At 39.0% G+C, this 18,899-nt stretch overlaps 1 protein-coding gene across 1 annotated transcript in view; it reads right to left on the minus strand.

Moving 5' to 3' along the window:
- The window catches only part of WASHC5 (WASH complex subunit 5), a 254,023-nt gene that overhangs the window by 112,249 nt on the left and 122,875 nt on the right, over nt 1-18,899 (minus strand). Inside the window, exons 20-22 of the mRNA XM_053715943.1 lie at nt 10,605-10,767; nt 7,563-7,665; nt 4,873-4,952 (exon numbers count right to left, since the gene is read on the minus strand). Coding sequence (XP_053571918.1) covers nt 4,873-4,952; nt 7,563-7,665; nt 10,605-10,767 — 346 coding nt within the window. The remainder of the gene's footprint in view (nt 1-4,872; nt 4,953-7,562; nt 7,666-10,604; nt 10,768-18,899) is intronic.

An 18,899-nucleotide genomic window follows, 5' to 3' on the forward strand; every position in this document is an offset into this window, starting at 1 on the left:
CCTGTCTAGAAAGGCAAACCATAGGAACCGATGATGATCTTTGTGAATCGGTATGTGAAGGTAAGCATTATTCAAATCCCCTGTGGTCATGTACTGACCCTCCTGGATCATAGGTAGGATTGTCCGAATAGTTTCCATTTTGAACGATGGAACTCTGAGGAATTTGTTTAAGATCTTTAGATCCAAAATTGGTCTGAAGGTTCCCTCTTTTTTGGGAACCACAAACAGATTTGAATAAAATCCTTGTCCTTGTTCCATCTGTGGAACTGGATGGATCACTCCCATTATTAGGAGGTCTTGCACACAGCGTAAGAATGCCTCTTTCTTTATCTGGTTTACAGATAATCTCGAAAGGTGAAATCTCCCTTGTGGGGGGGAAGCTTTGAAGTCCAGAAGATATCCCTGAGATATGATCTCCAACGCTCAGGGATCCTGAACATCTCTTGCCCACGCCTGGGCGAAGAGAGAAAGTCTGCCCCCTACTAGATCCGTTGCCGGATAGGGGGCCGTTCCTTCATGCTGTCTTAGAGGCAACAGCAGGCTTTCTGGCCTGCTTGCCTTTGCTCCAGGCCTGGTTAGATTTCCAGGCCGGCTTGGATTGCGCAAAAGTTCCCTCCTGTTTTGTAGCAGAGGAAGTTGATGCTGCACCTGCCTTGAAGTTTCGAAAGGCACGAAAATTAGACTGTTTGGCCCTTGATTTGGCCATGTCCTGAGGAAGGGTATGACCCTTACCTCCAGTAATGTCAGCAATAATTTCCTTCGAACCAGGCCCGAATAGGGTCTGCCCCTTGAAGGGAATGTTAAGTAATTTAGACTTTGAAGTCACGTCAGCTGACCAAGATTTAAGCCATAGCGCCCTACGCGCCTGGATGGCGAATCCAGAATTCCTAGCCGTTAGTTTAGTCAAATGAACAATGGCATCAGAAACAAAAGAATTAGCTAGCTTAAGTGTTCTAAGCTTGTCAAGTATTTCAGTTAATGGAGTAGCTGTCTGAAAGGCCTCTTCTAGAGACTCAAACCAGAACGCCGCAGCAGCAGTGACAGGAGCAATGCATGCAAGGGGCTGCAGGATAAAACCTTGTTGAATAAACATTTTCTTAAGGTATCCTTCTAATTTTTTATCCATTGGATCTGAAAAAGCACAACTGTCCTCGACAGGGATAGTGGTACGCTTTGCTAAAGTAGAAACTGCTCCCTCCACCTTAGGGACCGTCTGCCATAAGTCCCGTGTGGTGGCGTCTATTGGAAACATTTTTCTAAAAATAGGAGGGGGTAAAACGGCACACCGGGTCCCACTCCTTAGTAATAATTTCTGTAAACCTTTTAGGTATTGGAAAAACGTCAGTACACACCGGCACTGCGTAGTATTTATCCAGTCTACACAATTTCTCTGGCACTGCAATTGTGTCACAGTCATTCAGAGCAGCTAAAACCTCTCCAAGCAACACCCGGAGGTTTTCAAGCTTAAATTTAAAAGTAGACATATCTGAATCAGGTTTCCCCGAGTCAGAGACGTCACCCACAGACTGAAGCTCTTCCTCAGCTTCTGCATATTGTGACGCAGTATCAGACATGGGCCTTAAAACATCTGCGCGCTCTGTATTACGTCTAACCCCAGAGCTATCGCGCTTTCCTCTGAATTCAGGCAGTCTGGCTAATACCGCGTCTTTGATGTACTTGGCGCCATTTTAGCGTGAGTCCCTTGAGCGGGAGTCAAAGGGTCCGACACGTGGGGAGAGTTAATCGGCATAACTTCCCCCTCGTCAGAATCCTCTGGTTATAATTCTTTTAAAGATAACAGCTGATCTTTATTGTTTAAAGTGAAATCAATACATTTAGTACACATTCTCCTATGGGGTTCCACCATGGCTTTTAAACATAATGAACAAGGAGTTTCCTCTATGTCAGACATGTTTATACAGACTAGCAATGAGACTAGCAAGCTTGGAAAACACTTTAAATCAAGTTAACAAGCAATATAAAAAACGTTACTGTGCCTTTAAGAGAAACAAATTTTGCCAAAATTTGAAATAACAGTGAAAAAAGGCAGTTAAACTAACGAAATGTTTACAGTGTATGTAACAAGTTAGCAGAGCATTGCACCCACTTGCAAATGGATGATTAACCCCTTAATACAAAAACAGATTAACAAAACGAAAAATATGTTTTTTAAACAGTCATAACAACTGCCACAGCTCCTACTTTTGAAGCCTTTTGAGCCCTTCAGAGATGTCCTATAGCATGCAGGGGACTGCTGAGGGAAGCTGAATGTCACAGTTTGTAATTTTAACTGCACCAACTGTAACTTTTATACTATAACAGTGGAAAGCCTCAGGAAACTGTTTCTAGGCAAAAATAAAGCCAGCCATGTGGAAAAAACTAGGCCCCAATAAGTTTTATCACCAAAGCATATATAAAAACGATTAAACATGCCAGCAAACATTTTATATTGCACATTAATCAGAGTATATACCTCTGATAGCAAGCCTGATACTAGTCGCTATTAAATCACTGTATTTAGGCTTTAACTTACATTAATCCGGTATCAGCAGCATTTTCTAGCAAATTCCATCCCTAGAAAAACTTAACTACACATACCTTATTGCAGGATACCCTGCACGCCATTCTCCCTCTGAAGTTACCTCACTCCTCAGACATATGTGAGAACGGCAGTGGATCTTAGTTACTTCTGCTAAGATCATAGAAAAACGCAGGCAGATTCTTCTTCTAAATGCTGCCTGAGATAAAACAGTACACTCCGGTACCATTTAAAAACAATAAACTTTTGATTGAAGAAAAAACTAACTATATTTTACCACTTTCCTCTAACTACCTCCAGCTATGTTGAGAGCTTGCAAGAGAATGACTGGATATGGCAGTTATGGGAGGAGCTATATAGCAGCTCTGCTGTGGGTGATCCTCTTGCAACTTCCTGTTGGGAAGGAGAATATCCCACAAGTAATGGATGATCCGTGGACTGGATACACCTAACAAGAGAAATAATGGATTTAGCCTAGACAGAGGGATACAGTGGGAATAGCACTAGGCACACAGATATAATGGATTTAGCCTAGACAGAGGAATACAGTGGGAATAGCACTAGGCACACAAATATAATGTATTTAGCCTAGACAGAGGGATACAGTGGAAATAGCACTAGGCACACAGATATAATGGATTTAGCCTAGACAGAGGAATACAGTGGAAATAGCACTAGGCACACAGATATAATGTATTTAGCCTAGACAGAGGGATACAGTGGAAATAGCACTAGGCACACTGATATATATTTAGCCTAGGCAGAGGAATACAGTAGGAATAGCACTAGGCAAACAGATATAATGGATTTAGCCTAGAGAGAGGAATACAGTGGGAATAGCACTAGACACACTGATATGGATTTAGCCTAGGCAGAGGAATAAAGTAGTAATAGCACTAGGCAAACAGATATAATGGATTTAGCCTAGGCAGAGGAATACAGTAGGAATAGCACTAGGCACACAGATATAATGTATTTAGCCTAGACAGAGGAACACAGTGGGGATAGCACTAGGCACACAGATATAATGGATTTAGCCTAGGTAGAGGAATACAGTGGGAATAGCACTAGGCACACAGATATAATGGATTTAGCCTAGACAGAGGAATACAGTGGGAATAGCACTAGGCACACAGATATAATGGATTTAGCCTAGACAGAGGAATACAGTGGGAATAGCACTAGGCACACAGATATAATGGATTTAGCCTAGACAGAGGAATACAGTGGGAATAGCACTAGGCACACTGATATGGATTTAGCATAGGCAGAGGTATACAGTAGGAATAGCACTAGGCACACAGATACAACTGATTTAGCCTAGGCAGAGGAATACAGTGGGAATAGCACTAGGCACACAGATATAGATTTAGCCTAGGCCGAGGAATACAGTGGGAATAGCACTAGGCGCACAGATATAATGGATTTAGCCTAGGCAGAGGAATACAGTAGGAAAAATTCTAGGCACACAGATATAATGGATTTAGCCTAGGCAGAGGAATACGGTAGGAATAGCACTAGGCACACAGATATAATGGGAATTACTTATTATTAACAGATATTTGTAGAGCGCCAACAGATTCTGCAGCGCTATAAACATAGTTGGTAAACTGGATTACATTTATAGGGATCAAATGGGTACAGAGATATAGTGATTCTTTCTCTTGGCAGAGAGATTAAGTGGGATCTGGTTCTGGTAAATGTAGCTAATAAAAAAGAGCTTAGCACCTAACTATAGAACTGGTTCTGGTCATAATGAGAATGGCCCAGGGCACTGAGATATAGAGAGTCTAGTCCTGAAGCACACAACAATAATAAGGCTGGCTCTGAGAAAATATATAGTTGAAGTGACCTGGACACACAGATGTGATACTGCCCTAGGCCTAGAGATAAAGTGCGACTTAAAGGGACAGTAAACATTCAGAATAATGTTATATAATTCTGCACAGAGTGCAGAATTATATAACATTATTTTAGCAGTAACTTCAAAAATTAAAAGTGTTTCTAGATTTTGAATTGCAACGTTGGACTCCGCTCCAGGATCTACTGAGCGGTCTTGGATAACCAAATTGCTTTGCGGGCTTGCTGGAAAGTCACAGCACACCCGGTTGTGCTATTGGACTAAATGTAGCTCGCACCCGCTCTGGTCTAGTAGGGGGAGCGAGCTACATTTAGTCCACTGTGTGCATAATTATATAACATTATTCTAAATGTTTACTGTCCCTTTAACTCTAGTTCAAGATCTACCAACACAACATTCTGGATCTCAATATACAATTTTTTTCTAAACTTCTATTTTTAACTGTCTCACTAGACTTTCTAGGGTAACTTACCTTCATTATTGCATCAAGATACAATGTCCAGATCCTCTGGGTTTTTGCAACAGCAGATGAATAGATTTTTGCAGAATTGGCTGCAACATAAAAAAAAAAGTCATTCAGGAACTTAATAAAAATATTTTTTCAAGAAGCCGGTTATAAAGCAAATGGAAGCTTCTAATGCATCAGCCTTGTAATTGAGTTACTGGAGCAAAAGTATTTTATATTTGTATTTCTTTGTCTTTGGTTTAGCTTTATATTTATTTAACCCCTTCAGTGCTTAACATAGACAATCTCGTGATTTCAGGCGGGGACAGGATCATGGGGAACTGCCTACGATGTTGACACGCTCCCTAGTCTGATTTTCCCATTAATTAAAAGGAGGGTGCAGGATGCAAAAAAGGTAGGACGTTCCATCCTGTCCTAACGGCGTTAAAGCCCAGCGCTGTTAGGCATGGAACATCCTAACTGCATTAAGTAGTTAAAACAAGAACTATTGCTTTTCTGATTACAGTACTGTTCTATTTTTTTGATGGTACTATATATACAAAAGATGATATAAAACTAACTTTAGATTTCATATATAAGCTGTATTATGACATGTACACATTGCATAAGATATTGTTGTTTACACTTGGTCCCATCCCCTCTCCAAGCTGTCCCATTTTATAGATGCAAATATACAAATATTCCAAAATCCAAACCTTATCTGGTTCCAAGCAGTTTGGATAAAGTTTAGCTTTGTTTAAGAGTAAAGTTAAGTAGGCTAACAAATTAGCAGCAGTGTTTACAGCATTACACTTTTCCTGCAAAAACTACTGCCATACAATGATAAAGACACATGAAAATGCCTGAGCTTATCTAAGCCTACTCTTCAACAAAAGATACCAAAAGAACAAGGCAAAATAGATAATACAATTAACCCCTTAAGGACCGGGCATTTCAGACAAAAACTTCCCCAAAAGACCAGAGCATTTTTAGCATTTTCCTTGATCCCCCCCCAAACAGCTCTCTAACCCTCCCCCCTCTACCTATCTGGCTGTCTGCCAGTACCTAGTTTGCTGCAAATTAAAAAAACAAAAAAAAACATTTTTTCTGTAGTGTAGCTGCCCCCCCCCCCAAAATACCCTACCCCCTCCTGCTCCCAGATCGACTTCCCACCCTCCTATCCCATCCTTCAGCATTAGAACTAGGATTCCCCCTCCCCACTCCCTCCTTCCCCCTCCCAGCCACTCTGTGTGTTTTTATTTGTCGCGCACAACTCTCGCACACCTCCCGCCCCCGCCAGCAATGGGCTGCCCCACCCGCCTCCCTCCTTACCCTCACACCCACCAACACCCACCAACGATCGGCCCCACCGCTGCCCTCTCTGCATCAGTAACTCTGCCCCTCTATTTTTGCACATGCAGAAATAGTGCAATCTCGCCATTTGTCCTTAAAGTGATGGTAAACTCCGCTATTGCTAAGTTGCATAATTAGATTATATATTACTAACAATATAAAAACGCAATATCCATTTTCAAATTGTTTATGCATTATTACCTAATTTTTAGTTTTTAATAAATCCGTTGTTGCGCTGCCTCGCTCCTCCCCTCTAATTTACTTTCAGTAATACACTCAAGTCTTACCTATTCTCCACCCTCTTTACATCTTAGCCAATTTGCGCGCTCCCGATTTTGTGAATTTAGACGCATGCGCATTAGAGAGGATTACGTATACCAGTCACTTGTAGTGGATAGATATTGCGAGCGGTCGGTCCCTTCTTAAACAAGCACACTTCTTTATGTAATAAATATAAGTAAATGTATAAATACTTGATTTTATCACAAATTATCTATATCTTATGTTGTTATAAACAGTAAATAAGAGCCAGAGCGCATGCGCTGAATAAACAGGAACGCGCAAATTCATAATCGCTTTTTGAGGCTACTGATTGGTTGACCGTATGCTGCGAGGAATGCAATACTGCGCTTGTGTGAATTGGGTTGCATAGAAGTAAGCCTGTCTGGCGACAGGCTTACCTATTGGTTCAATATTATAAACTATCGATGTGACATCACAGGAGGAAGGATGAAGACGGCATTAGACAGAGCTATTACATAAAGATTTGTAAGTGTTTTTACATAGATAAGATAACATGATTTGGAGTGTGTAAACTGAATAAAATGTTAAAATAACAATATTAACTTCACTAGATACGGAGTTTACCATCACTTTAAGGGCATAACGACCAGCGTCGTACAGGGTACGGACCTGGTCGTTTAGGGGTTAAAGGGATATGAAACCCAAATTTTTTCTTTCACAATTCATATAGAGCAGGCAATTTTAAGCAGCTTTCTAATTTACTCTTAATTTACTATTATCAATTTTCTTCATTCTCTTGGTATCTTTATTTGAAAAAAGCAGGAATGTAAGCTTAGGAGCCGGACCATTTTTGGTTCAGAACCATCGGTAGCACTTCACCAACAGTTAAGCAAGATCGAAAAGATATTCTCTAATAATGCAGTGAGAACAAGAATATATTCTTTTTCCTTCAAAAAGTTATAAAAGACATCAGTTGATTAACAAATTTCACTAACTTGTGGTAAATAAATTTTATACGAAAATGTAAAAAATATAAATCTATGATTTATCTGAAACAAATTTTGTCACCTATACTTATATAGTACAATTATGTCAGTATATGAGTATTCTTAAAAACTTACCCACAATTCCTTTCAGAGGACTAACAACTTTCTGTAAAGCTCTTAATGTCTCCAGAGCAGTTTTATCTTTCAAAAATAGTCTTTGATATAACCTGAGGAAGTTCTATAAAATAAACATATATTACTTTTCAAACCAGTATTATAGAAATTAAAACTTTAGCAGGGTACAAAAACTCATGGTATTTAAAAAAGTTTTGACAGATACAGAAAGTTATTGTATGGAATGTATATTTATAAAACATTATGAAATACATTCTTCTAGGCCTGGAGGGCTAGAACAGTAAACATACTGCCTATATTAACAGTAAGAAATATGTATTTTTTAAATCCTTACATTACTGCATTCATATTAAATTATAACATTATTTTAACGCAGAACATTATGAAGTATTATAATTGCAACAAAATGTTGAACAAACAATAGGTTTCGCTATTTATTCTATGTTTCTATAGCCATATGAAAAGGACAATGATGAGCTTTTGGGCCTAATAGTGATAACCTATTAAGGGCCTTTTTTGAGCATTATATTGCAATATGTGTGTCTCTACATCACATCCGTAACTCTGTATAGCTAAAACAAATAGGACTTATTAGATAATCTCACCAGAGCAGAGAGCCTTAGGCCAACAGGCCCCTAGGTTCAGGTTCCCAAACTCTCTGAAGTCCCGATGATTAAAAACTCGTCAACATAAAGAGAATTAACACAACATTTTGGGGGGCTTTTGTTGAGCATTATATTGCAACTTATAGGTCTCCACTTCACATCCAGAACCCGGCTTAGCTAAACAGCAATCAAAGTAAAATATGCCTGGCTAAAATTCTTTGAGGGACCTCACAATCAGTTTTTCCTCTAAGGTCAGTTTTGTGAGCGGTCCAGCAGTGAAACATTTAATAAGGGAACTACACCTTGCAGTCTGCATTGTGTAGTGTTTGTTAATTGCATCAACTTCTTTAAGGACCAACGACGTACAGGGTACGTCGTACAAAAAAACAGTCATTAGTGTTTTCAAGTGGTGGAAGCGATCCTGATCTGCCGCTTTCATGTTATTGCAGTGATGCCTCGATATTGAATAACATTTGTTAGCCATCCGATGCTGAGAGAGCCACTCTGTGGGTTGTGCGACAGAGGGGGGCGGGATCACATTCGGGGGCACCGGGAGAGCGCACGGGGTGGGTGGGAACGCTACACTATGGCACAATTGTTGTACAATAAAGTGGGAGAGAGGAGGGAGGACATTTCTATCTAAGGGATCTGGGAGGGGTGGAGGTTGGTTATTGAGGGGGGGCAGCTACACTACACAATTTTTTTATATATATATATATATATATATATATATATATATATATATATATATATATATATATATATATATATATATATATATATATATATATATATATATATATATATATATATAAATACAACATTTTATGGCAAACTGGATACTGGCAGACAGCTGCCAGTACCCAAGATGGCGCACAATAAGTTAGAGGGGGAGGGTTAGAGAGCTGATGGGGGGGGGGGGGGGTCAGGGAGGTAGGGGGCTAAGGGTGGATCCTACACAGGACTTTCTGCCAGTACTTAAAGGGACAGTCTACACCAGAATTGTTATTGTTTAAAGAGATAGATAATCCCTTTATTACCCATTCCCTAGTTTTGCATAACCAGCACAGTTATATATATACACTTTTTACCTCTGTGATTATCTTGTATCTAAGCCTCTGCAAACTGCCCCCTTATTTCAGTTCTTTTGACAGACATCCATTTTAGCCAATCAGAGCTGGCTCACTGGATCCCCACGTGCGTGAGCACAGGGTTATCTATATGGCACACATGAACTAACACCCTCTAGTGGTGAAAAACTGTAAAAAATGCCCTGAGAGAAGAGGCGGCCTTCAAAGGCTTAGAAATTTGCATATGAACCTCCTAGGCTTAGCTTTCAACTAAGAATACCAAGAGAACAAAGCAAAATTGGTGATAAAAAATTGGAAAATTCTGAATCATGAAAGTTTATTTTGGACTAGAATGTCCCTTTAAGATGGCAGGGGCAATTGTGGGATGGGGGAGGGAAGACAGCTGTTTGGGAGGGATCAGGGGGTGGGAGGCTGATCGCTACACTAAAGCTAAAATTAACCCTGCATGCTCACTACAAGCTACCTAATAAACCCTTTCACTGCTGGGCATAATACACGTGTGGTGCGCAGCGGCATTTAGTGGCCTTCTAATTACCAAAAAGCAACAGCAAAGCCATATATGTCTGCTATTTCTGAACAAATGGGATCCCAGAGAAGCATTTACAACCATTTGTGCCATAATTGCACAAGCTGTTTGTAAATAATTTCAGTGAGAAACCTAAAGTTTGTGAAAAAAGTGAACAATTTTTTTTATTTGATCGCATTTTGCAGTGAAATGGTGGCATGAAATATACCAAAATGGGCCTAGATCAATACTTTGGGTATTCCTGACAGATTTCAGTGTTACAATGCAACTATCGCTGGAAATAGCAAAGTGCTACTTGTATTTATTGCCCTATAACTTGCAAAAAAAGCAAAGAACATGTAAACATTGGGTATTTCTAAACTCAGGACAAAATTTAGAAACTATTTAGCATGGGTGTTTTTTAGTGGTTGTAGATGTGTAACAGATTTTGGGGGTCAAAGTTAGAAAAAGTTTTTTTTCCACATTTTTTTCATCATATTTTATAATTTTTTTATAGTAAATTATAAGGTATGATGAAAATAACGGTATCTTTAGAAATTCTATTTAATGGCAAGAAAAAACGGTATATAATATGTGTGGGTACAGTAAATGAGTAAGAGGAAAATGACAGCTAAACACAAAGACCGCAGAAATGTAAAAATAGCCCTGGTCCCAAATGGACAGAAAATGGAAAAGCGCTCTGGTTCTTAAGGGGTTAATAAACTGTTTCACTGCTGGGCCGCTCACAAAACTAGAGTTTGAAAGAACACTGATCACAATACTTCTTATATAACTTTGCCAGATCAGAGAGCTTTACATCATGGGGCCTTAAAGGTTTTACCTGCAGTTCCTTTACAATCATGAAGCAGAGTAACCTGTCCAGACCGTTCAAGCCAAAAGTCCCAAGTGAATCCTGGATCTCAGAGAACAGGTGGCTATTGGTGACCTCCTGGTGAGTTCTCATGTCGTACCACGTGTTCATTTGGTCCACATAACACGTCACTCTGTCAAAAACACAATAAAGCAAATACATTCCAAATCTGAATATTTATTGATCCTTAATATTTAAAATCCCCAGTGGGGGCCTGTCCATCACACACACATTTCAGCAAAAAAATAAAAATTAAAGGGATGTTAAACAGTGTGTTTCATTGTTGTAATACAAAAGGAACAAAGCATTGGGTTATAATTAATAGAACTCATTGCAATATGAATTAGTCATAATTTTAACTTCATTTGTGCAGGGTTCATTACTTCCTGCAATGGCCCTACAAGGAGGATGAGGTCTCTACAGGAAGGCATTTATAGCATGATATAATAAAACTTCTAGAGTAATATGAGCTGGTTTAGTATTCAGTTAATGCTAGAGAGACCTTAAGTTTTTTTTTGCTCTTGCTTAGAAGTGGCAGAATGCAACTTAAAGGGATAGTAAAGTTCAAATTAAACTTTAATGATTCAGATAGGGCATGTCCTTTTAAACAACTTTCTAATTTACTTTTATCTTTAAATTTACTTTGTTCTCTTGTTATTCTTAGTTGAAAGCTAAACCTAGGTCCGTCTCTACATTTGACAGTTTTTCACAGCTAGAGGGCATTAGTTTATATGTTTCATATAGATAACATTGTGCTCACGCACATGAGGTTATTTAAAGGGACAGTAAACACCAGAATTTTTGTTGTTTAAAAAGGTAGATAATACCTTTATTACCCATTCCCCAATTTTGCATAACCAACACAGTTATAATAATATACGTTTTACCTCTGTGATTACCTGGTATCTAAGCCTTTGCAAACTGCCTCCTTATTTCAGTTAGATAAGGAGGCCGACTCCAGAAGCTTTGTTACACGGTAATTACAGAGGTAAAAATTTTATTTCTATAACAGTGTTAGTTATGCAAAACTGGGGTATGGTAAATAAAAGGGATTATCTATATTTTTAAACAATAACATTTTTGGTGTTTACTATCCCTTTAAGTTCAAAATATGTCTGCTACCTTATCTCCCTGAGCGCAGGATTGAGAGGAAACACGTCTCCATATATATTTATGTGTTTTATATACACATGTTAGGCAAAAAACGAAAGAGTCCGGTTCCATAAAATCATCAAAATGTATTGGACAATTTTAAAAGGATCCAAAAGGATCCAAAAGGATGTAACAACAGCATTCGTAAAATTCAGAAAAGCGTTCACCAAATGTCTAACGTGTTTCGGCACTTAGCCGTAATCATAGCCTAACTGGTTACGTTCTAATACACTATTTAAACTAACAGCTCAATGTTAATATGTTAAAAACAAAACACACCTCTCTGAGTTACACCTGTTTGATAATTAGCTCATTAGACCTCTCTATGCCTGAAACTGCAGCCTACATTATTTATTTGAATGGAGTACAATGTACAAATTCTAAAGATACAAAATAAAGAAAAATATGTAATCAAAATTTACTCAAAATACAAACCAAATACTGCTGTTAAACAGATAGGGCAAAATACAAATCTTTAAAGGCATACATCGACATATAATATAAAATATATAAATGCCATGACTCCAGGTAAAGTTAAATGGACATTCACAGTCAGCATAAACATAAGATACAGAAAGTATATGTACAGTTGAGACGGCTATAAAAAAACAAACTGTAATTGTAATGATAACAATCCCAACAAACTAGTACAGTATAATACAATCCTACAATATACTATTATGCTATTCCCAAAAATTAATGATGTCATAGTGTGAATTTAGTCCTAGAGGTATCCTGGTTTTCAATTTTAGAATCCAAAATACCTCCCTTTTGGCCAACAATTTGTCCAGGTCACCCCCCCTTTTCGGTCTCTGGACTTTTTCTATAATACACCATTTAAAGGTTTCCAATTTGCTATTGTGTTTCAAAGCAAAATGTTGAACCATAGGGGTGGATAACCTGCCAATTGATATAGTGGACATGTGCTCTCAAATACATTATTTCATATCCCTAGAGGTGAGACCCGCGTATTGGACTTTACATTGATCACAAATGATAAAGTAAATAACATAAGTGGCAGTACAATTAAGACAAGTCTCAATAGGAAATGACTCTCCAGTCACACTGGAACAAAATATGTTAGTGCAAATGACATAATAACAAGGTTTACATTTCCTGCCACATTTATACATCCCAGTGCAAGTAAGCCATGAACTCCTGGGTTTATAAATCTTGGGATCCCTCAACTCTGTTGGTGATAATAGGGAACCCAGAGTTCGACATTTTTTTATATGAGCACCTCAGTCCCCTATTGACCATGGTAGTGAGATTGCCCTCTGCTGCCAGGAGTGTGAAGTGTTTGCGCAATATCTTGCAAATCTCTAGGTATTGGGCACTATACCCAGTAATGAATGTTACCCCCTCAAACCTAGACTTTTCACTTCTGGCATCAGGAGAGGTCAGAATTGGTATAAAAACAAAAATATATTGACCCTCCTGGATCATTGGTAAGATTGTTCGTATAGTCTCCATCTTGAATGATGAAACTCTGCGAAACTTGTTTAGACACTTGAGATCTAAAATGGGTCTGAAAGTTCCCTCTTTTTTGGGAACCACAAAAAGATTTGAGTAAAACCCCTGCCCCTGTTCCAGTTTTGGAACGGGACAAATTACTCCTTGAAATCCAGTTGATACCCGTGGGTCACTATTTCCAGTGCCCAAGGATCCTGAACGTCTCTTGCCCAAGACTGAGCAAAGAAAGAAAGTATGTCCCCTACTAGATCTGGTCCCGGATCGGGGGCCGCCCCTTCATGCTGTCTTTGTAGCAGCAGCGGGCTTCTTGGATTGTTTACCTTTATTCCAAGCTTGGTTGGGTCTCCAGACTGACTTGGATTGAGCAAAATTTCCTTCCTGCTTTGTGGAGGAAGAGGAAGCAGAGGGTCCTCCTTTAAAGTTTCGAAAAGGAAGGGAAATTATTTTTTTTACCCCTCATCTTAACAAACTTATCCTGAGGCAGAGCATGGCCTTTACCTCCAGTAATGTCAGAAATGATCTCCTTTAATTCAGGCCCGAATAAGGTCTTACCTTTAAAAGGAATAGCTAAAAGCTTAGATTTTGATGGCACATCAGCAGACCAAGATTTGAGCCATAACGCTCTACGCGCTAAAATGGCAAATCCTGCATTTTTCGTCGCAAGTTTAGCAATTTGAAAAGCTGCATCAGTAATAAAAGAATTAGCTAGCTTGAGAGCCTTAATTCTATCCAAAATGTCATCTAATGGAGTCTCAACCTTCAGAGACTCTTCTAGAGCATCAAACCAAAAACATAATTTATGTAAGAACTTACCTGATAAATTCATTTCTTTCATATTAACAAGAGTCCATGAGCTAGTGACGTATGGGATATACATTCCTACCAGGAGGGGCAAAGTTTCCCAAACCTTAAAATGCCTATAAATACACCCCTCACCACACCCACAAATCAGTTTAACGAATAGCCAAGAAGTGGGGTGATAAGAAAAAAAGTGCGAAGCATATAAAATAAGGAATTGGAATAATTGTGCTTTACAAAAAAATCATAACCACCACAAAAAAGGGTGGGCCTCATGGACTCTTGTTAATATGAAAGAAATGAATTTATCAGGTAAGTTCTTACATAAATTATGTTTTCTTTCATGTAATTAACAAGAGTCCATGAGCTAGTGACGTATGGGATAATGACTACCCAAGATGTGGATCTTTCCACACAAGAGTCACTAGAGAGGGAGGGATAAAATAAAGACAGCCAATTCCTGCTGAAAATAATCCACACCCAAAATAAAGTTTAACAAAAAACATAAGCAGAAGATTCAAACTGAAACCGCTGCCTGAAGAACTTTTCTACCAAAAACTGCTTCAGAAGAAGAAAATACATCAAAATGGTAGAATTTAGTAAAAGTATGCAAAGAGGACCAAGTTGCTGCTTTGCAGATCTGGTCAACCGAAGCTTCATTCCTAAACGCCCAGGAAGTAGAAACTGACCGAGTAGAATGAGCTGTAATTCTTTGAGGCGGAATTTTACCCGACTCAACATAGGCAAGATGAATTAAAGATTTCAACCAAGATGCCAAAGAAATGGCAGAAGCTTTCTGGCCTTTCCTAGAACCGGAAAAGATAACAAATAGACTAGAAGTCTTACGGAAAGATTTCGTAGCTTCAACATAATATTTCAAAGCTCTAACAACATCCAAAGAATGCAATGATTTCTCCTTAGAATTCTTAGGATTAGGACATAATGAAGGAACCACAATTTCTCTACTAATGTTGTTGGAATTCACAACTTTAGGTAAAAATTCAAAAGAAGTTCGCAACACCGCCTTATCCTGATGAAAAATCAGAAAAGGAGACTCACACGAAAGAGCAGATAATTCAGAAACTCTTCTAGCAGAAGAGATGGCCAAAAGGAACAAAACTTTCCAAGAAAGTAATTTAATGTCCAATGAATGCATAGGTTCAAACGGAGGAGCTTGAAGAGCTCCCAAAACCAAATTCAAACTCCATGGAGGAGAAATTGACTTAATGACAGGTTTTATACGAACCAAAGCTTGTACAAAACAATGAATATCAGGAAGAATAGCAATCTTTCTGTGAAAAAGAACAGAAAGAGCAGAGATTTGTCCTTTCAAAGAACTCGCGGACAAACCCTTATCTAAACCATCCTGAAGAAACTGTAAAATTCTCGGTATTCTAAAAGAATGCCAAGAAAAATGATGAGAAAGACACCAAGAAATATAAGTCTTCCAGACTCTATAATATATCTCTCGAGATACAGATTTACGAGCCTGTAACATAGTATTAATCACGGAGTCAGAGAAACCTCTATGACCAAGAATCAAGCGTTCAATCTCCATACCTTTAAATTTAAGGATTTCAGATCCGGATGGAAAAAAAGGACCTTGAGACAGAAGGTCTGGTCTTAACGGAAGAGTCCATGGTTGGCAAGATGCCATCCGGACAAGATCCGCATACCAAAACCTGTGAGGCCATGCCGGAGCTATTAGCAGAACAAACGAGCATTCCCTCAGAATCTTGGAGATTACTCTTGGAAGAAGAACTAGAGGCGGAAAGATATAGGCAGGATGATACTTCCAAGGAAGTGATAATGCATCCACTGCCTCCGCCTGAGGATCCCGGGATCTGGACAGATACCTGGGAAGTTTCTTGTTTAGATGAGAGGCCATCAGATCTATCTCTGGGAGCCCCCACATTTGAACAATCTGAAGAAATACCTCTGGGTGAAGAGACCATTCGCCCGGATGCAACGTTTGGCGACTGAGATAATCCGCTTCCCAATTGTCTACACCTGGGATATGAACCGCAGAGATTAGACAGGAGCTGGATTCCGCCCAAACCAAAATTCGAGATACTTCTTTCATAGCCAGAGGACTGTGAGTCCCTCCTTGATGATTGATGTATGCCACAGTTGTGACATTGTCTGTCTGAAAACAAATGAACGATTCTCTCTTCAGAAGAGGCCAAAACTGAAGAGCTCTGAAAACTGCACGGAGTTCCAAGATATTGATCGGTAATCTCACCTCCTGAGATTCCCAAACTCCTTGTGCCGTCAGAGATCCCCACACAGCTCCCCAACCTGTGAGACTTGCATCTGTTGAAATTACAGTCCAGGTCGGAAGAACAAAAGAAGCCCCCTGAATTAAACGATGGTGATCTGTCCACCACGTCAGAGAGTGCCGAACAATCGGTTTTAAAGATATTAATTGATATATCTTCGTGTAATCCCTGCACCATTGGTTCAGCATACAGAGCTGAAGAGGTCGCATGTGAAAACGAGCAAAGGGGATCGCGTCCGATGCAGCAGTCATAAGACCTAGAATTTCCATGCATAAGGCTACCGAAGGGAATGATTGAGACTGAAGGTTTCGACAGGCTGTAATCAATTTTAGACGTCTCTTGTCTGTTAAAGACAAAGTCATGGACACTGAATCTATCTGGAAACCCAGAAAGGTTACCCTTGTTTGAGGAATCAAAGAACTTTTTGGTAAATTGATCCTCCAACCATGATCTTGAAGAAACAACACAAGTCGATTCGTATGAGACTCTGCTAAATGTAAAGACGGAGCAAGTACCAAGATATCGTCCAAATAAGGAAATACCACAATACCCTGTTCTCTGATTACAGACAGAAGGGCACCGAGAATCTTTGTGAAAATTCTTGGAGCTGTAGCAAGGCCAAACGGTAGAGCCACAAATTGGTAATGCTTGTCTAGAAAAGAGAATCTCAGGAACTGATAATGATCTGGATGAATCGGAATATGCAGATATGCATCCTGTAAATCTATTGTGGACATATAATTCCCTTGCTGAACAAAAGGCAATATAGTCCTTACAGTTACCATCTTGAACGTTGGTATCCTTACATAACGATTCAATAATTTTAGATCCAGAACTGGTCTGAAGGAATTCTCCTTCTTTGGTACAATGAAGAGATTTGAATAAAACCCCATCCCCTGTTCCGGAACTGGAACTGGCATAATTACTCCAGCCAACTCTAGATCTGAAACACAATTCAGAAATGCTTGAGCTTTCACTGGATTTACTGGGACATGGGAAAGAAAAAATCTCTTTGCAGGAGGTCTCATCTTGAAACCAATTCTGTACCCTTCCGAAACAATGTTCTGAATCCAAAGATTGTGAACAGAACTGATCCAAATTTCTTTGAAAAAACGTAACCTGCCCCCTACCAGCTGAACTGGAATGAGGGCCGTACCTTCATGTGAACTTAGAAGCAGGCTTTGCCTTTCTAGCAGGCTTGGATTTATTCCAGACTGGGGATGGTTTCCAAACTGAAACTGCTCCTGAGGACGAAGGATCAGGCTTTTGTTCTTTGTTGAAACGAAAGGAACGAAAACGATTGTTAGCCCTGTTTTTACCTTTAGACTTTTTATCCTGTGGTAAAAAAGTTCCTTTCCCACCAGTAACAGTTGAAATAATAGAATCCAACTGAGAACCAAATAATTTGTTTCCCTGGAAAGAAATGGAAAGTAGAGTTGATTTAGAAGCCATATCAGCATTCCAAGTCTTAAGCCATAAAGCTCTTCTGGCTAAGATAGCCAGAGACATAAATCTAACATCAACTCTAATAATATCAAAAATGGCATCACAGATGAAATTATTAGCATGCTGGAGAAGAATAATAATATTATGAGAATCACGATTTGTTACTTGTTGCGCTAGAGTTTCCAACCAAAAAGTTGAAGCTGCAGCAACATCAGCCAATGATATAGCAGGTCTAAGAAGATTACCTGAACATAGATAAGCTTTTCTTAGAAAAGATTCAATTTTTCTATCTAAAGGATCCTTAAACGAGGTACCATCTGATGTAGGAATGGTAGTACGTTTAGCAAGGGTAGAAATAGCCCCATCAACTTTAGGGATTTTGTCCCAAAATTCTAATCTGTCAGGCGGAACAGGATATAATTGCTTAAAACGTTTAGAAGGAGTAAATGAATTACCCAATCTATCCCATTCCTTAGCAATTACTGCAGAAATAGCATTAGGAACAGGAAAGACTTCTGGAATAACCGCAGGAGCTTTGAAAACCTTATCCAAACGAATAGAATTAGTATCAAGAGGACTAGAATCCTCTATTTCTAAAGCAATTAGTACTTCTTTAAGTAAAGAGCGAATAAATTCCATCTTAAATAAATATGAAGATTTATCAGCATCAATCTCTGAGACAGAATCCTCTGAACCAGAAGAGTCCAAAGAATCAGAATGATGGTGTTCATTTAAAAATTCATCTGTAGAGAGAGAAGATTTAAAAGACTTTTTACGTTTACTAGAAGGAGAAATAACAGACAAAGCCTTCTTTATGGATTCAGAAACAAAATCTCTTATGTTATCAGGAACATTCTGCACCTTAGATGTTGAGGGAACTGCAACAGGCAATGGTACATCACTAAAGGAAATATTATCTGCATTAACAAGTTTGTCATGACATTTAATACAAACAACAGCTGGAGGAATAGCTACCAAAAGTTTACAGCAGATACACTTAGCTTTGGTAGATCCAGCAGGCAGAGGTTTTCCTGTAGTATCTTCTGGCTCAGATGCAACGTGAGACATCTTGCAATATGTAAGAGAAAAAACAACATATAAAGCAAAATAGATCAAA

This window comes from Bombina bombina, chromosome 5, assembly GCF_027579735.1.
Source record: "Bombina bombina isolate aBomBom1 chromosome 5, aBomBom1.pri, whole genome shotgun sequence".
NCBI classification, from domain to species: Eukaryota; Metazoa; Chordata; class Amphibia; order Anura; family Bombinatoridae; genus Bombina; species Bombina bombina.